The sequence below is a fragment of the Miscanthus floridulus genome, chromosome 3 (assembly GCF_019320115.1).
Source record: "Miscanthus floridulus cultivar M001 chromosome 3, ASM1932011v1, whole genome shotgun sequence".
Lineage (NCBI taxonomy): Eukaryota > Viridiplantae > Streptophyta > Magnoliopsida > Poales > Poaceae > Miscanthus > Miscanthus floridulus.
The window spans coordinates 49,964,504-49,985,954 of NC_089582.1; the positions used below are offsets into that span (position 1 = coordinate 49,964,504).

Genomic DNA, 21,451 nt, shown 5'->3' on the forward strand with positions numbered 1-21,451 from the left:
TGGAAGGGCTCTTCAGTTTCTTTGTACTATCAACAAGATACTGGTCAAGTACCGCGACATCGATTCTCAGACTTTCAGAAGAGTTTGCCTGTCATGATTCAAATCATTTATCAACAAGACATTTCACAACTCGTGCAGAAACAATATAACAGTGAGAAGCAAGAAAAGGAGCTCCAACAAAGATTGACAGCCAAACAATTGGGAAAATAACCTCCAGCGATAAAACATCGACATATCATGGTAATTCACAATGGCACAGGCAAACCAAATAATATGACAACAAAGATTGACAGCCAGATAATAAAATAAACACATCAACATACCATGGTAACACACAATAGCAACCTGAATAATATGCCAACAAACATTGATAACCAGATAAAATAAACACATCATGGTAATTCACAATGGCAACCTAAATATTATGATTAGTCAGGAAAAAAGGGGGGACTCCTACTATCTTGATTCATGGCATAGCAGTTTTTATATAAGCCCGGGTTTGTGGCTCTAATGTTTCACTAAACATCTCCTTTAAAACTTCAGGTGACAACATGGTATCATTGTACATGGTAGTAGGCCAAGTTGGAGCGAGGACAACACTGCCGGCTGGATGAGAACATACATTGTGAAACATAACTATAAAGCCCATGATTATATGACACAAGACCAAATTGATATCAGGAGTCTGTGAACTCTCTCATGAATTTAACCTCACAATGTTATAACCATTAAACCCATATTATGTGACAGAAGACCAAATTGATATCAGGAGTCTGTGTGAAGTCTCTCATGAATGTATACCTCAGAATGTGCCTAAAGACAATTGGACAGGTAAAGTGGAATGGAGTAACTAAAACTCTGCTGTGTTTTTACAGTATACATTGGCCACTTGGTCTTAGTGACTCAGTTTCCTATATTTTGGACAAGAGTGCATGTAAACATAAGAACTAATGGAAATTCAAACATCAATAAAAAAAAGCCTGGCAGTGATTCCCATGGGTTTGCTTGCAGGGCATATTATCATTACCTCCAACCAGAAAGACCAATCCACATCGCTCTTTCCACTGAGTCGACAAATATATGATGGTGGCCCGCCACTTACAGTTTGAGGAGCTAACGAGGATAAACATAACAAATTATTATCCAGCGAGTCTAATGGAAGCAAACAAAAGTAAACAGCATAAATAATTGCAACCACCTGGGAGCATGTTATCAGCAAAGGACCAATTTGATAGTGGCCCAGTAATATTGAGCACAGAGGTCCAAATTTCTGATAAGGAACTGAAACAGATAAAATCATAAATCGAAGTATGCATATAAAAAAGGGTATCATTTACAATTACAGGTTTCATAAATATGCATAAAATATAACTCTTACCCAAGTGAAAGTTTGAGATGCACCCTTCGCTGCCCATTGTTATCCCTGATCTCCTGAACAGCTAACTGAGGGAAATGCTGGTAATACTTTCTAATCTCTTCAGTTTGTGCCTGAAATTTTAAACTTCCAGAGAACAAGAACGGGACAGGGTACAGAGCCTGCAAAATGAAACAACCGTATTGCTGAATATTGCTTCACGTACTTTCGTCGCGTGCATTCATAAAGGCACAATATGTGTTGAAAATTAACAAAGGGAACTTGCAAGGTCACTCAATGTTACACTATCCAACTATACAATTATGTTTACTCACCAACCATGAGCTTCTATCAGACCGATATTTTTCTTCAAAAGACAACTCAGAGTTATCCTTCAGCCATCTGGCGGCCTCAGGTGCATTGTTGAAAAGAAACTCCAACGAGTTAGAATCAACCACAGAGAAACCATAGCTTGAATCTATAACATTATTACCATCTGAAAAAAGGTCAAGCATAATGTTTCACAGGAATGTTATGGGAATACCTAGAACAAATGATATTTTGGGAAGGCCAAAAATATGCTTAAGACAACTTTTACTGCTCGTGACATAGATTACTATGGAAGAAGTAAAAATTTTAAAGGCATCAAATTACAAATGTCAAATATTCAGAGCCTCTGACTACAATCAAATGAGCCATACTATGAAGCTATGGGAGAGAGTTATCGAGCATCGCTTGAGAGCAATAACGCAGGTCTCTATGAACCAATTTGGTTTCATGCCCGGAAGGTCAACCATGGAAGCCATTTTCTTAATAAGACAAGTTACAGAGCGGTATAGGGAGAAGAAGAAGGACCTACACATGGTTTTTATTGACTTGGAGAAGGCTTATGATAAAATACCAAGGAATGTTATGTGGTGGGCTTTGGACAAACATAAAGTCCCAACGAAGTACGTCGGGCTCATTAAGGACATGTACAACAATGTTGTGACTAGTGTTCGAACAAGTGATGGAGACACGGATGACTTCCTGATTAGGATAGGACTACATCAAGGGTCAACTTTGAGCCCTTATCTGTTTGCCTTAGTGATGGATGAGGTCACAAGGGACATACAAGGGGACATCCCTTGGTGTATGCTTTTCGCAGACGATGTAATGCTAGTTGATGAAAGCCACACAGGAGTGAATCAGAAACTGGAGCTATGGCGGGAGACTTTGGAGTCCAAAGGTTTTAGACTCAGTAGAACTAAAACTGAGTATATGAAATGTGACTTCGGCACTACTACTCGGGTGGAGGAAGATATTAGTTTGGAAGGTCAAGTAGTGTCTAGGAAGGATACCTTTCGATATTTAGGATCAATGCTACAGAGAGACGGAGACATTGATGAAGATGTTAGCCATAGAATCAAAGCAGGGTGGATGAAATGACGCTAAGCATCTGGTGTCCTATGTGACAGAAGGGTACCACAGAAGCTAAAAGTCAAGTTTTATAGGACGGCGATTAGACCTGCTATGCTGCATGGTGCAGAATGTTGGCCTACGAAAAGACGACATGTTCAACAGATAAGTGTCGTGGAAATGCGTATGTTGCGTTGCATTTGCAGTCATACAAGAAGGGATCGAATTCAGAACGATGATATACGTGATAGATTAGGGGTAGCACGTAGCACCAATTGAAGAAAAGCTTGTCCAACACCGGTTGAGATGGTTTGGACATGTCCAACAGAGACCTCCAGAGGCACCGGTGCGTAGTGGAATCCTAAGCCAGGATAGTAACGTGAAGAGAGGCAGAGAAAGACCGATGTTGACTTAGGTAGAGGCAATAAAAGGAGACTTGAAAGGATGAAATATGCCCAAAGACTTAGCCTTAGATAGGAGTGCATAGAAAACAGCTATTCACGTGCCTGAACCTTAATTGCTTCTGCTGGGTTTACTCTAGCCCACCCCAACTTGTTTGGGACTTAAAGGATGATTTGTTGTTGTTGTTGTTCCCAAAGAGGACATGTTTTTGCAGCAGGGGCCAAAAACAAGGATCTTTTCCACTGATACACCAAAAAATTTGCAACTGAGAAATAAGTTTGAAACCCTATACTATTCCATGGAGAAGAAAATTAGACCTGACTCCAGGACTCGATTATAAATGAGAACTTATTTTAAGTCTAAAGCAGAGTAGCACCAGAAAAAGTGACTTCCAAAGGATCAAATGAATATTTAAATCGTTACAGCTTTTTAAACAATGAAACATTGAACATGATGACCATGAAACAGAAATAGAGTTTTGTTTCACTTGATTCAAAACTTGGAAAGAAGACCACCCATGATGAATTAGGTGACTTTTTGTACTAAGAAAGAAGGCACCAAGATTTGAGCGGAAGAGGACTCCAAGCCTCAAACTTAGCTAGTCTCAGTTCTTTATATTAATTTGGTTGCACCATACAAAATTGAGATACATTATTTTTTTGCTACAATTCAGGGAACCTAAAAGCAGCGAACCTGTAACAAAAGTATGTTGAAGAACAACTCTTTTTGGTGCTCCAGTGCTGTAAGGAAACAGTTGAGATGAGACAGCCAAAGCAACCACTGTAATTTGCAGAAAGACATGGAGAATTGAGGTCTTCGACAACCAACGACCAGCAACAGGTGCTAGAGGACCAAAACACCAACCAACCACTAATCCAACTGCAGCTCCAACAATGACATCAGGCACAAAATATCCTGCAAAACAGCCAAATCATGACGCTGTTAATTGCTGGAGTTTACTGTTTAATTACATTTTTTTCCTGGACCTAATAGTAATACATGCAATATATCCAATGAAGAACATAATCCATTCAAGCTTATAATGTCTAGTAACATATCCAGTACTCAAGTAAATCAGGGCAAGTTGACTATCTAATTGACGCAATCCATTGTGGCATTTGTGATAGAATACTGTTCTATCATGAGTCTGCTCTCAAGGACACGCCATATTGAAGGTTTTGTAGTTTTGAGGGATGAAAACGAAATCTAGCCAAAGTCAAGGTGTCATGGAGGCCAGCCGTCCCCAGACGTGTGGGCCAAGGCACCTCATCTATAAAGACTGCTGCAGGATGTACAGTTAAATTTATGCATTCAATTATCAAGGAGAGATCCTCATCTAGCCCAGCGCTTGAGTTTGGGTGCTGCCTTCTCTGACATGCCCAATCTCAAGTATCTGGCCCAATGTCTTTTCGTTAAAGTCTATCTTGCCTTGCCCAAGTCTGATGGTGGAGCCCAATAACCAGTATTTTACTCCTTATTTTTTCTACAAGTCAGGTACAACATGTCCTACTACCTTTGAAAAATTAACATGCAAATCATCATAAGAGAAGATGGATGATGAAGAAGAAATCATATTTTAACATGGGGAGTGCCTTCCAGCTAAGGACCCACAGCACAGGAGTGCACTGGAGGCGAACCAAATTTTACAGGTCGATTAGCAAACAACACAAAGTTAGGGTGTCCTGGACGATAACTGCCTTAATGCAAGTATGATATTCAACTGTTCTCACAAAACTTTTGAATGACACAAGTACTTGAAGAAATTGTCAATTGAAATCAGCTGTAGCATACTAACCATATGGTTTTGGAAGAGATCCCATCATGCCCATCTTTTCAATCAGGAACTGGATAAGGAATCCGCCATAGTAAAGACAATAAAGGAGACATGGGATCATAGGCAGCACATACGCAACCAACGACCTGTACATTATTGGTCTCAATCAAAGATATTCAAGCCAGACACATATTGTCATGGTTGGATTTGGTGTTAGCATAGGGATTCTGTTTGAAAATTTTACAGTATAGGATGATAGGAGACAGAAATTTTCATGTAAAATCATCAACTCTGATCATAACAAGGGGCCAAAATTACCATTAAAAAAGTATAAGAGCATGAAATATCTCAAATTTGATATAGAACAAATAAGAGGTCAAAAAATGCAATGTGCAACGGATGTTACCATTTTTTCTATATCAAGTGAATATCTAACTCAAAGTGTCCATATACTGAAATACTGAATCAAGATAAACCTCAGAGTGCAGGTATTATGACATATTCAAGTGAGCAACCAAAATATAGATTTGTATTGAAGTGAAGAAACAATTGTGTTTGGCTGAATCACATTGATAACGTGGAAAATAGTTGAAGGAGAATCAATAAGAACAGTAGAATTTGCTCACCTAGGTGATTGTTGGCTCCACTGCTTCCTATTGATGCTAGAGACAAATCGCCCAAGAAGCATGGACATGGAAATGAAAAATGTTAGAAAACCTCCACTCAGCCCAGCTAGCGTGTAGGCCTGCATAAAATGAATAGACCAAGCATGAATTATGATCATACAAATTATTAGTTGAAAATAATACATACAAGGTAACTTCAGGACCATATACAGTAGGGGCTTCCCCTACTGTATTCCCCTCAAAGAAACTTTAGGACCATATGAAGATAAAACCATTTTCTCTGAAAAATGTATAGATGTGCTTATCATGTTCACATGACATCTATACGCATGTGAAATGTGACTATAACATGATTTGACTAATATAACTTCAAACATTTATTCTTTATTTTTTTTTATTTTTGCGATTTGCTAATCAGTGTGCATACATATGGAACAAAATTACCATATACAGTACAGGAAGCAAAATGTTTACTATCAGAAAGAGTCTTGTCACTTGTCAGTCATCTTTTCACTGCCCCTCTCCACCAAATAAATTCCAAAAGGAAAAGCACTAAAAAATAGCTATTCACTAGTTTATATCTGATAATCTGTCCTTTTTCTCTCCCCTTGCTAAAATAAACTAGAAAACAAAATCCCAAAATAAACTCTCACAAATCACCTCCCAAGATCGAAATCCACATCATAAATTATGTAACCAGAATCAATGTTTTATCTAGATAATAATGACTAGTAAGATCCTGAGTAGTACATGCAAAAGTGCCAGCACAAGTGCAATGGGCAATAGTAAAGCGATCATTTCGACCTGCTCATGGTCTCTAAAATATAACTATAGCCTATTGTAATATCTATAAAAGCTACTAAGTTTGTATAATTTTACTGTAGTACTTCTCAATATGAATCTGCATACATCATTCTTCACATGTTCAATGTCAGCATTCATAGAGATATCAATAACAAAAAATTTTAAGGACACCTATCCATAAACTAAAATATTTTTGCAACTGGATGCAGTTAACTAGTCAATAGTTGATGCAGCTCTGATGTGTCAATATAACAGGGGCTTAAAGATGTTGAAAATCTTACCATAGTTATTAAAGAATACAACCCAAAAGCACCCCAAAAGTGTGCTTGCTCCGATAGCCCCTAGAGTTTAATACAAAAAATTGATTAGAAGGAACAAACTATATTCAGTTAAACAGCAGCTTCACAACCAACAGATGGAAACTACATGCGAAATGTTTTATCCATAAGACAGATTATGCAGATTTCAGGATGCCGTCAAATCTTTTGTCTGCAGAAGAACTTATATACACATAAGAATTCTGGAGCAGTAGGGCAGGAAAAGTCAAACTTTCAAAACATGGTCATCCTTAATGTAGTGCACGAGTAGTCTAGATTACTACTACATCCATTTCAAGATATATGGCCTATAACTATTGCAATATTGCTCGTATTCATATGTATTCATATGCATGGCTGAACAAAGGTTAAATGGCCTTTTCTTGCACTACTAGATAACATTACGCCAAGAAAGCAAAAGGCCCTGCGTCACCCCCGTCGGGCGGCTCGGGAGGATCCTAGCGACTGCCGCCGCACCTCCCCTCCTAGTCTCCCCCACCCTCGCTGCCTCCAGAGCACGCCGCACATTAGTCCGCGTGGGTGCGAGGACGGTGGCGGCGAGGCGCTTCTCCTTCGGTCGCACTCTCCTTCTCCCCCTCATGACCTTCTCACTGGTGCTCTACAGCGGCTACCTGGTCTGGATAGTGGATATTATCGGATCTGGAGTCCTGGCAGCCGGATCTGCTGTCCCTTGGGTGGATCTGCCCTATGACGGCCGATGGTGGGTGTTCATCGTCAAGGCCACTCGAGGCGAGGCTGGCGAGCATCGGGTGTGTAGGCATGGCATAGGAGGTTCTGATCCTGCACAGGTTCGTGTCGACAGCGACAATGTGTGCGTGCTCGTCGGCTCGGGGCTGCGTTGATGCCCACATTGACCTGCAGTGGGTATGGCCTTACATCTGCAGTGGCTGACGGCAGGCAATGGAAGCAGTTGTGTTGGCTGCATGTGTTGGTCTCCTGATCACACTGCGGTTCTTGGAGGACCAGCTGATGAGCAGTGGTATGGTCCTTTTGTGCAGGGGTGAGGTGGAACGTGCAGGGCGAAAGCTTTGGCCACTGCTAGCCGGAGCCGATGACGGCGACACTTTGGGTGTCGTTCCCTTCTTTGGAAGCGTCGTTGAGGCACCTCCTCTCATCCTGCGTGGTTCTTCTGAGAAAATTCTGCCTAGGGGAGGTGATGGTAGCGCTCTGCGTCGTTTCCTTCCTGAAGGTGTCACCTAGAAGATCCTGCACCGCCTTATCGGATGTTGGTCCGCGTGAGACATTTAATGCTTGTCTGCAAGCCTTAGGTTTCGAAGAGGCGGAGCTCTTTTGGTTCGTAGCCTTGGGTTTCGATGAGGCGAGGCTCTTTCGGGTTCCTTACTTGCTTGCAATGTGTCTCTGGCTCTCCTAGAGTGGATCTGCAGTGGCAAAGTCAGAGCTGGCGGCAACGATGACAAGCTGCGTTCACTTTCCTTGGAGGTTGGGGCTGGTTGTGAGTAGGTGGCAGTGGCAACGTGTTATGAGCTTTGGCTGATGTTCGTCGTGGGAAGTCGTAGCTGCTTGTTGCTGTTGTGAAGTTATGATAAGCTCGGCAATGATGACGTGTGGTGTACCCCGTCAGTGTGTGTTACCTTTGTGTGTTAGTGGGTTGCTTAGGGTTAGTCATCCGGGTTGTCATGTTTAGCTTTTTCACCAGTTTTCCATGAATAAACTGTGCGACTGTAATTCCTTCATAAACTGGGTCAATTCTATTTCCTCTTAATTGAAAAGCAAAGCTCCTGCCATTGCAATAAAAAAAAGACCTTTTCTTCCTTATGCACTCACTTTATTTTACATCTCTTCAATATTTGGTATCTATATCCGTAAACACCCATAATAATCATTCATCCTCATTAACGAAGTACTATGGTTGATTCTCCTTACCATTTCATTGGTTTCTTGACCAAAATGGTCCTATAAAAGAAAATGAATGGAACAGTATAGTATGAGGTGAGGGCAGACTGGTCAAAAGCAAAAGCATCCAATCAGTAAATCCTTTCTTATTTCTCTGGGCACAAAGTAATTTAATTCAGAAATAGATGATCATGTAAGTAAATTACTATTTGTAACATCAACTGCTAATACAAAGAAACATCATCATATACTTTTCATTGTATTCTTTTTCAACAAGAGAAGTGACCAGATATAGACATACAGGCACAGACATACCCAAAAAAAACAACAGAAAGGGTACCACAAAGTAGTGATAAGGAAAATACCCATGTAACTCTCGGCAGCAATAGACCAATCAATGAAGTAGGGACAAACATAAGGAACACCAAATAAGGGTGAGCAAACCTGCACCCATGCAATAATCATGCAATAAGATAAAATTTGATTGGTAATAGTTTTAAGTAAAATTACAAAAAACAGAAACTGTTCGTTTCATAGGTTTTCAGATACATAAAGAAAGAGATGACACATAGGTGACATATGTAAAAATAAGAACAAAATCATGTGACAACTGAGCTCATTCCCTGAACTACACAAGTGGCTCAAGGATTCAAAAAGGAGATATGAAACATTACTGCAACAACTGTTCATGACTAGTTCATACATAGATTCATTGCATACTCTTGCAAGCAAGTGAAATAACATTGTAAAGACAAGATAGTGCGATATGGATCAGTGTGAACGATCACTGCAAAGTGCAAACTCATACTATTTAGACTTGTAGATCTAAATGCATATCTTATTGGGCGCAATGGATAACATGTTAAAGAGGGGAATGAGAATGTCCAAAAGATGAATAGATATGACATATGAGGGGCTGGATACACAAATCTAGAAGCAATACTGTCACAACTGGGTAGAGGGTGGACTCAGACACTTTGATTTGCTTTCAATTTCCTAGAAGAGCACTGAAACAGCGAAACTAAAATTTATAGGAAAATAAATAATTACCAATTCATTGCATTCTTCGTGAATAACAATCTTAATGCTGCAGCCACGGCAGGAATAAATATTGCAAGGATGACACCAAACGCATGGAGTAACATTCCTGCAACCATATGTGAGAAGCATTATAGTTGGCTAGCAGAATATATTGTACATAATCATGTGAATATGTAATACATGATTGATTAGCACTAATGCTAGAATCTTCTAATCAGATTAATGTTGCCAAAATATGGGGACTGCAATGTCCATAAATCTTTTTCTTCAGATAAGCACTTCTCATAAACTTCACAAAATTGCAAAAACAGTAAAGCGCAATCAAGAACTCAAAAGACATCGCAAGATTAGCTTCATAAACTTCACGAAATTGCAAAAGCACAATCAAGCACTAATGTCACTATCAAAAAGTTGTGATTTTATCGAAGCAACATTCAAATGTCTAACCAAAGCAAATACCAAAAGCTAAATTCACTATTTATATGTTCTAAAAACCTCATTGTAATGTTGCTAAGCCCATTTTGGTTAGGGACTAGACAAAACTATAAATAAAATTAGTTAAATTAAACTTCACAAAATTATTGTAAAAAAATTTGTTTAACATTTCTCTTGTCACTTAAGTTTCTTGTAGTTCAGATATATATACGTCAAACAGTATTGTTTTATTACATGTAAAATTTAAAAGTAACGGCAATACATTGCAAATAATTATGCATGAACCATTTTGTGTCCAACCAAACTTATCCTTCTACTCCCTTCTAATTCCTTATAAAAATTCTTCCCCTCATACAAAAAATTTAGAACCACCAATATGATATCATTTTCAATGTACATTCCACATTTCATCACTTTACCTCTCATGAAACCTAGAAGAGTTACAAACCATGACATCAAGGTAATGTTTGGGAACTTCAGGAACAGCGGTACAAGAAGAAAAATGGCTACCGGTAGACTGTGAAGAATCAGAGAGATATCACGAGAATAAAACACCTGTGTGTAGGAATGAAGAATATTAAAATTAATCACAATTCACAAGCGAATGACAAATGCATATGAAAAGTGAGAAAAGTATACATTGTTCAGAACCAATGCTCATGTCCACTTAGTGTTATCCTGCAAATTTGCAAGAATACAGAGTAACTTACCATGAACCAAGTCAAATAATCAAAAAAGACTGCCCGCAAATCTTCAATTCCATCCTTAGCAGCTTTATTAGATATCTCATTCTCTTTTAACAACATAGAATTTGTGAATGCCTTCACAAGGTTGAATAAATTTTCACCACGAGCTTGAATACTTCCAGGGCTAGTACAGAAATGATAATTCTTCAATTATTTACTTCATATAAAATATTAAAAAAATTTCTCTAGTTTAATACATACAGTAGATTCTCCAACGTATCATATGAAGTATGATAGAAATAACCACCGAGAACAAAAATAATATCAAGTCCTGGAATGTTCGTAATGTCTTCAGCAAATATCCTATAATCTGTATCACCTGGGATTATTCCAAACATATCCTGTGTATAGGGAATACAATCCAAACATATCAGCTGGATTGCACAGAAGTAATAACCTTAGATGACACTGGCTGCAATATGCATTGAAGATCAACTCAAAGGATGGACCAAGCATCAGAAACGAGCATCTTAACAATTTTGATAAGTATTCATGTAGACGTTAACCGAGAAAAAAATGAGCTTAAGCTTATTTAGAACTATATAAGATGCAGACCAGTGAGGCAGAAATAATTGCCTAATTGCAATAAAAATGTCTTTCCACACAATAGATGTTGGACGGCTTACAGGCTTGCACAGAGGGCTGCCACATCCAAGTTGCAGCCCTTTATGCGACCAGGAAGATGAGAACATCCAACATATCTTGTTAGGTTGTGCTTTTTCCAGGCAGGTCTGGTTCTCCATTCTCCGGTGATATGGCTTACACTCTGGATGTCAGCCTCTCCACGACCAATCTCATCGCTTAGGCACGATTTGGCAAAGTTTATGCCTCGAGTGGCCTGAGGCAGGCGCCGCACGAGCAAATCGGAGGGGGATTGGGCATGAGCACAGACACAGTAGTTGCACGCATGAAAGAAGCGAATCAAAGGGAGATTGGGCATGAGCGCGGCCGTGGGAGTTGTGCACGCGAAAAAATTACCGCACAATGATGCATGGGAGATTTGCGCGCAAAGGAGACTGATGGGAGTTGCATCGGTGGGAAATCACAGGCCTACAGCTCCCGCAAGGCCCTAAGCCATCTCTCCAGTGTGTGCCAATTAACAAAGTGGGGGAACGGAAGAGGGCGTGCAACTGGTTCTTCACGGCACGCCGCCACCGGTGGAATCCAGCCGTTCCGTCTCTTTTTCTCCATCAACTAACCCCTCCGTTGATTCAACCCTTGCTTTTCTTGTTATAAAAAAAACCCTGCATTTCTCCACCAATTTGTGCCTCCGCTAGTCTTCCCTCCCTCTTCTCCGCTGATTAGTGCCTTGGATTCACAGCTCCTACTGCTGCTCCGTCAGTTCCAGTCTCCGTCAGCTCGGCATTGCAACCTCACGGGACAGCTACGTGTGACTATGTGAGCATATGTTCTTCTCCCTCCGGCTTCTCTCCTCTTGGATGTGTAATGCCTCTGCTCTTTTTTTTTTGGATATGATCTGCAGGTCTGTATTATGCAGTTTGCACTGCTACTTGTGTTTCTGGGTGGATATTAGACTGCTAGGTGCTCAAAGCTTGTGCTTGTGGTCTGATGTTGTATAGAAAGATGCTTTGTGTGAATGTGTGCTCTAGTCTCCATAATTTAGTTTATTCATCTGTGTCCTCAACTACAGTTAGTGATCTGTGCCTTTGTGATTTGTTTATTACTAATGCCAGGGTTCTCTACTACTCTGCTTTTGCTTGTTGATTATTATGAAACTGGCTCTTACATGGGCTGTACTGCTATCTGCTAATAAACAGATGTTGGTTAGGAGTTAGGACACATGTATGGCGTCGCCTCACCGCGCACGCCTTAAATGCCTAGTCACTTACTGCCTTAACGACCATGGTTTTGAGAAAAAAGGCACATTGAAATATGCAATTTGGGATCACTCCCCCCCCCCCCCCCCCCCCCCCCCCCCCCCCCTTTAATGCACTCACATTTTAGTTGGTGACCTTGCAATTTGGTGCTCCTATTGAACTGTGGTTGCTAACTCAGCCTTGCTGGTTACTGACATGCTCACCACCAAGCTATCGTGTCTGCTGCCACTCCAACAAAGATTATTGTGATAAACTATTACAACAGCTCTGACTACCTATAAATGCTTGTAAACCCCAACGAAGTCAATGACCCCACGTGCCCAGGTCAGGGTCGACATTCCCGGGTCGAGGGTCAATGCCTTTGACCCTGTTTTATGTGACTATGGCCCACACTCACTCCACATGCAGACATACAAAAGTATATCAACCCTTCCACAACTTACATAAGTAATTATGTTGAGTAAACAAGGTAAGGAGCAAGAACCTGAGCAACACTATTTGCCATAGGGTACTTTGCAGTCTGAGCATAAATACGAGAAGGCCACGATCCAGGTCCAGATTGACAAACTAAATCTGGTGAGGAAAAAGACAAATTGCTAGGATCAAACTCAAATCTGAGATCAGCAAAGTAGTCTTAACAAAACCAAAAATCATTAATAGTTTTATTATTTCTTATCCAGCAATACCAGAAACTGTTTAGATCTTAATCATAAGTCATAAATCACGACAAGAAGTTTGAATAAATAAATTCATATTTTTCACTGAAAATCTTAACTTTTACCATAATGATCAACATAATAAAAGGTTAGCTACAATTTGGTAACAAAGTTTGTTTTAAACTTGATCTGTAAAAGTAGTACAACAGATGGTGAGTTGTGCTGCTTAGGTAGGTATTGAAGCAGACTGACCTACGTGACTATTGACTATAGGGCGTGCTCGCTTCTGCTGACTGCGGCTGCAGCAGCTGTAAAAAACAGCTGCACATGAATTTTACTGTAGCTGTTTTCTTGCAGGCTGCTGCTGCCACAGCTGCAGCCAGCACAGCCAATCAGGCTGAAAAGAGGCAGCACCCTTATGGCTGTGAAAAAACGAAGCTGAAGCTATATGATATAGGAAATGTTGAAGCCTGTTTATTGTATGTAATAGTTAAGAGCACGGTTGTATTGCTTGGTTAAGAAGATCAAGTGAGTTGTTGTAAGCTTGTAGTGTGAAGCTATAAGATTAATAAAGTACAAAGTTGTGTTACTAGCTACTTGTGTTATCTTTCATACAATTAGTATTCAAGCTAAAGAGAGGAATTGAGTGAATTGATTCCAACAGGGGAATAGAGTGATTCTGTTTCCAATAAAGGTTTCTTGTATACAAGACAATGCACAACTAATAAATATTCAATAAAAAATACCTGCCCATACTTTAACGCAAGGGTTTTTAACATCCTGGACTTGCCAATCTAAACTAGAAGACTCAAATGTTTGATAAGTCTAACTGGTGGGCCTTTTGAATCTATAGAAGCTACATGAAGGAAATAACCAGCAATTCCACTGAAAGCAGAAATAAAAATCTAGAGACACACATGACAACTTAACCACCGATGAACAAGTAACATAGGACAAAATTGAACCCTTATTGCAGGAAGAGACATATCTGCAGATGAAAACTTCAGCTTCTCAATCAGAATATTTCATACCTTTTTTCTGATGAGTATATCTAGTGAAACTAATATATGGTATAAAAGTTACTTACTGAGAACGATAATTTCTAGGTAAATCATTCATCAGATGGAATATGAAGAAGATAACATGGATACATTAAGAACTATCAAAATAAGATTTGAGATTGGTCTTGAACTCGTGTTGCCTTGAGTAGCACAAAACACATAATAAATAAGTACAAAATGATACCTGTACCCCCACTTCCAGAAGCTTCAATATTGATGAAAGCACTGATTGTCCTGTTCCATCTATGTGTCTTGATAAAACCATGTGAGCCCTGGTTAAAAAGCATGCACAGGAACAAATCAACACAAAATTTGCATATTTCTTTTAGATTACAATACTCCGTTGATTCTTTAAAAAAAATATTCCATAAGAAAATTTGTTTTGAGGACTTCAGTGTTTTTTTTATAGTGACAGATTTCCAGGATGGACAACCCTACAACTATTTTCACCAAGAAAATGAAAAAATTTGAAATTTCTCAAAGGTAACTCATCCCATCTGATAAGATCAAATGGTATCCAGCCCTTCGAACACAATTAGCTCAGATTAAATTCAAGCAAAGACAACCAAAATGGACCTTCATTATACATCCCAGCACAACCATTATCATTTTTTATAATATGCATTTGCATTTTATAAATGTGAAAAGTGGTCAACCAGCTAGGTAACATACCAAAAGAAAAAGTTCCTCTGCACCATTGAAAAGGAAAATCACCGGTCGAGGAGGGACCCACCCAGAGTCAATGATGAGTCGTGATAGCTCAAGCATAGATGCTGGACAGGAAATACTCCATAAGATACAGTCTCATAGAAGTCTGCATAGTAAGAACAAGGACTGTTCTTACAAAAATTAAAAAAAGAAAGAGAAAAAGAGTACTTACCAACACAAGAACCACAGTCTGCTGCACCAGGAGATCCAAGCGGACTGTCAAAATGACCATTTACCAACAAGGATGGATCATCATCTTCTGAAACATTTGATGAAATCCTGTAATTAATTGTTATATCTTAGAAAATAATTTGTTTAAATTACTCTTTAAAAGGATACAAGATAGGCACACTAATATCCCTATAGAAGCCCAACCATAGATAAAGTGGCCCTGTTGATGGATTCTAACCTAAATTGGATGATTACAAGAGTTGAGCCTCATAAGCCATGGGCGATGTAATTTAAAATAAGGTAGGTCAATAGACTAGCTTATGACTCTGGTTCACCCTTTCACTGTCTTGATAGAAAACTTGTAGTTACTAGTACTTATTATGCATCTAGGTAGCTGATGTCAATGGTTCGACTCCTACCATATGCTGTATGCAATCAAAAACCATTTCCACTGCTGCTTCTGAAAAGAGCTAATAAGTGAACCAGACCAGATGTAGTTACCAGTTTTCGTCAGTATGCTTGAAGAAGATAAGATTGTAGAGGCAATACATAACATGATACTCAAGTAACACTATATATTAGATACATGCTTACAGATACATGACACAAGTAAAAAAAAAAAGGGCGTACCCAGTGCAGAGAGCTCCCGCTCTATGCGGGGTCTGGGAAAGGGTGTTAGTGGCAAGCCTTACCCTCGCCTGTGCAATGCGAGGAGACCGCGACTCGAACCCAGGACCTTCCAGTCACAGGCGGTAAGACTCTACCGCTTGCACCAGGCCCGCCCTTCAGATACATAACACAAGTAAATTACACAATGGATAGGAATTAACAAACATTGAAGCTAATGTTGTCATGGTAGGAACTATCAACCTATGGTAGTTTCAATAGTTTCTTAAAATTAATCGCCTATTGCATGGGCTTGCCAACTCAGATGAAAAAATAATTTATTAGAGCAAACTCATGTGTGTACCTCATGACAATATTTTTATGATTCCTGTAGCCTAGTGTTACTCTATGGCGCAGAAACATCATGCTGAAAGAGCCACTAACAAGTGTTTCCTCAACCTCTATTCTGCAAGGGGAAACAAAAAAATGAAATCAATATAAACCTCTATTCTGCAAGGGGAACCGAAAAGTGAAGTCAGTAACCACCTCTATTCTTTCAGACGAAACAAAAAGTGAAGTCAATAACAGATGACAAATAGAAAAAGAAACCAAATACTAAAATTTGTCCATTCAGGTAATCCAGAACTTTCTAATTTCTCCATGGTTCATAGTACAGACTAGCGAAAGATGTACATCAGAACCACTGAATGAACACAAGAAAAATAGAAGAGCTGTTCAAATTGGTTGTTGTTTCCTGCAGTCTGGGTTTTGCAATCCTCGAATGAGATAATGGTAGGCATTCCCAAATTTGTAAATAAGAAATCAACAAAATTTTACTAGCGTAATTGGACTCCACAAGCTAAGGATCCAGAATTTGATGTTCATTTGTTTCCGAATGCCCAGACCAATTAACCTTGACCTACCAAAAACTGAGACACAAGGCATTCATTCCAAAGATAGATGTGTAAAAAGAAAAGACTCCTGGAAAGTACCACTTTGATTACAGTGCCTTGGGCATCATTGGACCCAGTACTGAAGTTTAAGTTTCAGCTATCAAAAGCCAAGGTATAAACCACTGCAAAAACCTAGTGCAACTAGTAATGCAATGCTAAGCAGATGGCAGGATCTGCTAGGCTTGGTAATATTGCTGAAGCGAGGGGCTCGAAATGCTAATTTCAAGCTACCATGGATCTGGACGTACTTGTTCTGCTTGGAGCCTTGGACCACACTTTCCTGTCCTTTTTGTCCTAAGAATAATAACTTCAGCGGGCGGGTCTGGTGCAAGCGGTAGGGTCTTATCACCTGTGACCGGAAGGTCGCGGGTTCGAGTCATGGTCTCCTTGCATTACACAGACGAGGATAAGGCTTGCCACTAACACGCTTCCCCAGAGCGGAAGCTCTCTGCATTGGGTACGCCCTTTTAATAATCACTTCAGCATCTTACAGAAACGAATTAAAGTCTAGCTACCAGATACTCCGTACTGCTGTGATTGCTGCAGCAAGCAAAGCATAGAAACCAACACTCTGTCGCATCCCAAGTTTCATTGCTCCAAATTTAATGTCGTACTAGGGCCTTGTTTAGATACCACCCAAATTCTAAGTTTTTTTATTCTCTCCATCACATCAATTTTTAGCCGCTTGCATAGAGTATTAAATGTAGGTAAAAAAATAACTAATTACACAGTTTAGTTGGAAATCACGAGATGAATCTTTTGAGCCTAGTTGGTCCACGATTGGACAATATTTGTCAAATAAGACGAAAATGATACTATTCATCGGTTTGAAATTTTTTCGCAATCTAAACGAGGCCTAGGAGAAGTATTCCAGCGAGCACCCAGCGTGCAGGACCACAAACCAACACCCGAACAGCAAAACCATCAGTATCAGTGGAGTCACAATCTTTGGTACCCAGAGGCCAGAGCAGAGCAGAGCAGGCACTCCAACAAATTTTCAGTCGATTGGAATCAACCAAGAGCAGAAACAAGCAGGGAAGGGGGGATTCACCTGTACTCCGGGCCCGCACGCGCGGAGAGACCCTGGAGCTCCCCTTTGATGTACTGCGCGGCGGCCTCCAACCCTGGGCTCCCCTCCTGCAGCAACAGCAACAGCAAGCAGCAGCAGCAACAAATCAGCATCGCCAGGCCACACGACACGAGCGAACGGCGTGGGGCCAAGGGTGGGTGGGGGGCCGCGGACCTGGCGGCTAGGGATGTCAACGGCGAGGCGGGTGAGGTGCTGGAGCACGCGTCCCTCGGAGAAGTTCCCCCGCGGCGCGTCGGCGCCGAGCGGCGCGACGTGGCGCATGTGGATGACGCGGTAGGCGAGGAGAGACATGGCGGCGTAGAGCGCGGCCAGCGCGAGCAGCACGCGCACGGAGTCGCCGAAGCCGGCGGGGCCTCCTCCCGCGGCCGCGGGAGCAAGCCGCCGGCGCGGCGGCGCGAGGGGCGCCATCGGACGGGCGGAGGCGGGTCAGCCTCGGCGGCGGCGCCCGGCTGTCGTCGCGACGCGAGCGAGCAAGGATTCGGAAAGGCGTGGTGGCGTAGGGACCCTCGTGACCCGCTGCTGCGAATGGAAGATTTGATTTGACTTTGATTTGGGGGAGGCGGAGGGAGAGGAGCAGCCGGGCGGGGCGGGGCGGAGGTGGGCTCTCGGGTTGGTTCAGAGCTGGTGGGAGTGGGATGACGCCATGACGGACAGGGTGGCCCACCCCCCGTGCCGTGGAGGTCTGTGCGAGCGTGACTGCGCGGGCCGGAAATTCTTGACTCGGGACCGCGTACCAAACCAGAAGCAGCCCAGCCGCCGTGCGTTTGGACGACAGGACGGGATCAGCCAGCAGGTGGAGCAAGTTCACATGGAAAACTTAGGCCTTTGGCATTGTAGCATTTTTGTTTGTATTTAATAATTATTGTTCAATCATGGCCTAATTAGGCTCAAAAGATTCGTCTTGTAATTTACAATAAAACTGTGTAATTAGTTATTTTTTATCTACATTTAATACTCCATGCATGTGTCCAAAGATTTGATGTGATGGAGAGAGTGAAAAAACTTACAATCTAAACAAGGCCTAATGGTTCGCGCACTTAGGCTTGGAAATTTGGATACCGTAGCACTTTCGTTTTTATTTGACAATTAGTATTCAATCATAGACTAATTAGGCTCAAAACGTTCGTCTCGCGATTTCCAACCAAATTGTGCAATTAGTTTTTTTCATCTATATTTAATGCTCCATGCACACATCGTAAGATTCGATGTGATGGCTACTGTAGCATTTTTTGGGAAAACTTTTTGGAACTAAACAATGCCTAAGGTGAGTCTCAGCGGGGTTTCATGTCACTGCTTTCAAAACTCTCTGGTATTAAAAACAGTGCAAATAAGTTTCATCCCCTAAAACTTATTTCATCACATGAAACTTTTAATATACCTCTTTTCATTAAAAATATAACACATCAGTTTATTTAATGCTAATGAAACTCTCATAAAACTCCCAATGAAACAGACCTTAGATGAACCATTGAATAAAAACGGTTTTTTATACCTTTTCACCTTCCAAAAACTTTTATATATCTTGTTTGTTGTTTGGAGAGTCATCTCCCCTCTCTAAAGTTAGCAATAAATCAGGAATAGAGGCTGATAATATTTTCTTCATCAAAATCTCTATTTCTATCAATACATAAGTTGTTGGAAGGTTATTCACCAAAATCTTTGTTCTTACGATATAGAAGAATATAAAAGACTATTAGAGTTGCTCTAAATTTTGTTTAAATGCATATAGCTAATTCTTAGCGGCTATTTATTAGTTGTAACCTATCAAAATAGGGTTAATAGGTGGATTAATTTTTTTAGTCAAGTCTCCAACTATTTGTAGCCAACTAGCGGGCCAACTCCAATTAAGTTGGGTTAACTTTTTGTTTACACCAAATTTTGAAAAGGAAAACGTGGGAACTCGAAGCTTTCAAGATTGTGTCATTAATGAATCGATTAGATATGAATCGGTATCAGCTAATTTGGATGCGATATCAGAATCGGCTATTTTATAGATGACATCAGCAGACGGCGTCAATGAACTACGTTTGGATGGCGTTGGGAGAGACGTGTCGGATTCTACAGAAAAGGAAAATTAGCGTCCACGTTATTATTAAGTTACGAAGTTTTCTTTTATTTCAATAATTGTACTAAGTCGTATTCGAGTAGGATTCATATTTAGGTTCCGCGTATAAATATTGGACCCTGGTTATTGTAAAAAAAACACTCAATCAATACAATTTTTCTGGCTTTTGCCATCGTATTAGGAGTAGGAGTATTGTAGATCTCGATGAGTTCTTCGGCAAACAGGGCTGCATCGACTGATCGACCTACATCTTGTTTGTGAACCGTCACGACTTGTATTGTACTTGTAAAGCTGCATCAGCTGATTGATCTTTTAGGAGCCATAATATAAGTTAGTTATCAATCTGTATCGTAGTTTCTAAGGCTGCATCAGTTGATTGATCTCTTACGAATTATAATATAGATCAAAGTTATCGATTTTGTATTAAATAACTTGTTGTTTAATACAATATCACCAGTTATCAAATCTGCTAAGATTAGTAAGATTTTTCTTAATATTTTTTTATTCACCAGTTATCAATCTTGTTATAATTAATGTTTTATTAATTTTAACAAATCACCCGATTGAGATAGAGATAGATCGACATCATATCATCTTAATTGGTCATCATTTGATTTGGTCACGCTTTAAATCTTATAATTGATGACTTAATTCCGATAGATCGACTGTTTTATCTCTATTCCAATCAAACATAGTATGTATCAAAAACATATTTCAATCTTGAATAAACTCACTAGTTAATGAGATCTAATCTAATGATACTACCATAACTGCATCGATCCGGTCGAACCTCACTAGTAAGATTTTAGATTAGAAATTATCTATTAGTGGTCTTGTTTATGATTAAGATATGTACTCTATTTGTTTGCTATGACGGCATCGACTATTTGAGCCGATTTGCCTATACTCTCACGCATATAGCATGTTTTCATGAATCTGTCAACATATAGATGGTTTTATAGATTCTTTGGCTTTAGTTTGTTATTATTATCGTAGCTGCATCGATCTGATCGAACCTCACTGTTAATGATAATAGATTAGATTCAAACTGTTTGTAGATTCATTTATATTAGACAATCGATTTATTTGCATGTTATACTCTTTTCATCAAACTTATTGGCTCGACGCTTTATATCGATCATGTTTCATTTAGCCGATGATGCTTTCTAATGTTCCGTGAGCATCGGTTAGTTTGATTCATATAATTATCATTAAATATTAGGCAATAATCCTTAATTTAAAGATCTTCATTTCATGGATACGCCGGATATCAACTATTTAGGCGATAACTTCATTGAATCGGCTATCTAGTTGTATATTTAGAACTGTTTGGTGCAACACCGACATGTTCCACCTTAAATTACTGATAAGATTTTCTCTCCTTATCAATTGCTGGTCAAATTGATTGGCATATTATTGGGTTTTCAGAATCGGCTGGTTCTATATTGAAGCCAAGCAGATCTCTGGTCTCATTCTACTCAGATCATCCGATTTGCTATGTATTGATCACATCGCTATATTTTTGTGTCAA

General features: G+C 40.0%; 1 protein-coding gene across 1 annotated transcript in view; it reads right to left on the reverse strand.

Annotated features, from left to right (window-relative positions):
* LOC136543726 (uncharacterized) overlaps positions 1–18,452 on the reverse strand; it is an 18,584-nt gene extending 132 nt beyond the window's left edge. The window contains exons 1-21 of the mRNA XM_066536098.1: positions 18,009–18,452; positions 17,817–17,902; positions 16,177–16,278; positions 15,208–15,314; positions 15,000–15,100; positions 14,512–14,599; positions 13,095–13,183; positions 10,974–11,113; positions 10,737–10,896; positions 10,446–10,581; positions 9,601–9,697; positions 8,916–8,994; positions 6,640–6,699; positions 5,555–5,673; positions 4,950–5,074; positions 3,848–4,069; positions 1,690–1,850; positions 1,379–1,536; positions 1,199–1,281; positions 1,028–1,113; positions 10–88 (exon numbers count right to left, since the gene is read on the reverse strand). Coding sequence (XP_066392195.1) covers positions 10–88; positions 1,028–1,113; positions 1,199–1,281; positions 1,379–1,536; positions 1,690–1,850; positions 3,848–4,069; positions 4,950–5,074; positions 5,555–5,673; positions 6,640–6,699; positions 8,916–8,994; positions 9,601–9,697; positions 10,446–10,581; positions 10,737–10,896; positions 10,974–11,113; positions 13,095–13,183; positions 14,512–14,599; positions 15,000–15,100; positions 15,208–15,314; positions 16,177–16,278; positions 17,817–17,902; positions 18,009–18,263 — 2,533 coding nt within the window. The 5' untranslated portion in view covers positions 18,264–18,452. The remainder of the gene's footprint in view (positions 1–9; positions 89–1,027; positions 1,114–1,198; positions 1,282–1,378; positions 1,537–1,689; positions 1,851–3,847; positions 4,070–4,949; positions 5,075–5,554; positions 5,674–6,639; positions 6,700–8,915; positions 8,995–9,600; positions 9,698–10,445; positions 10,582–10,736; positions 10,897–10,973; positions 11,114–13,094; positions 13,184–14,511; positions 14,600–14,999; positions 15,101–15,207; positions 15,315–16,176; positions 16,279–17,816; positions 17,903–18,008) is intronic.
* Between the last annotated feature and the right edge of the window lie 2,999 nt (positions 18,453–21,451).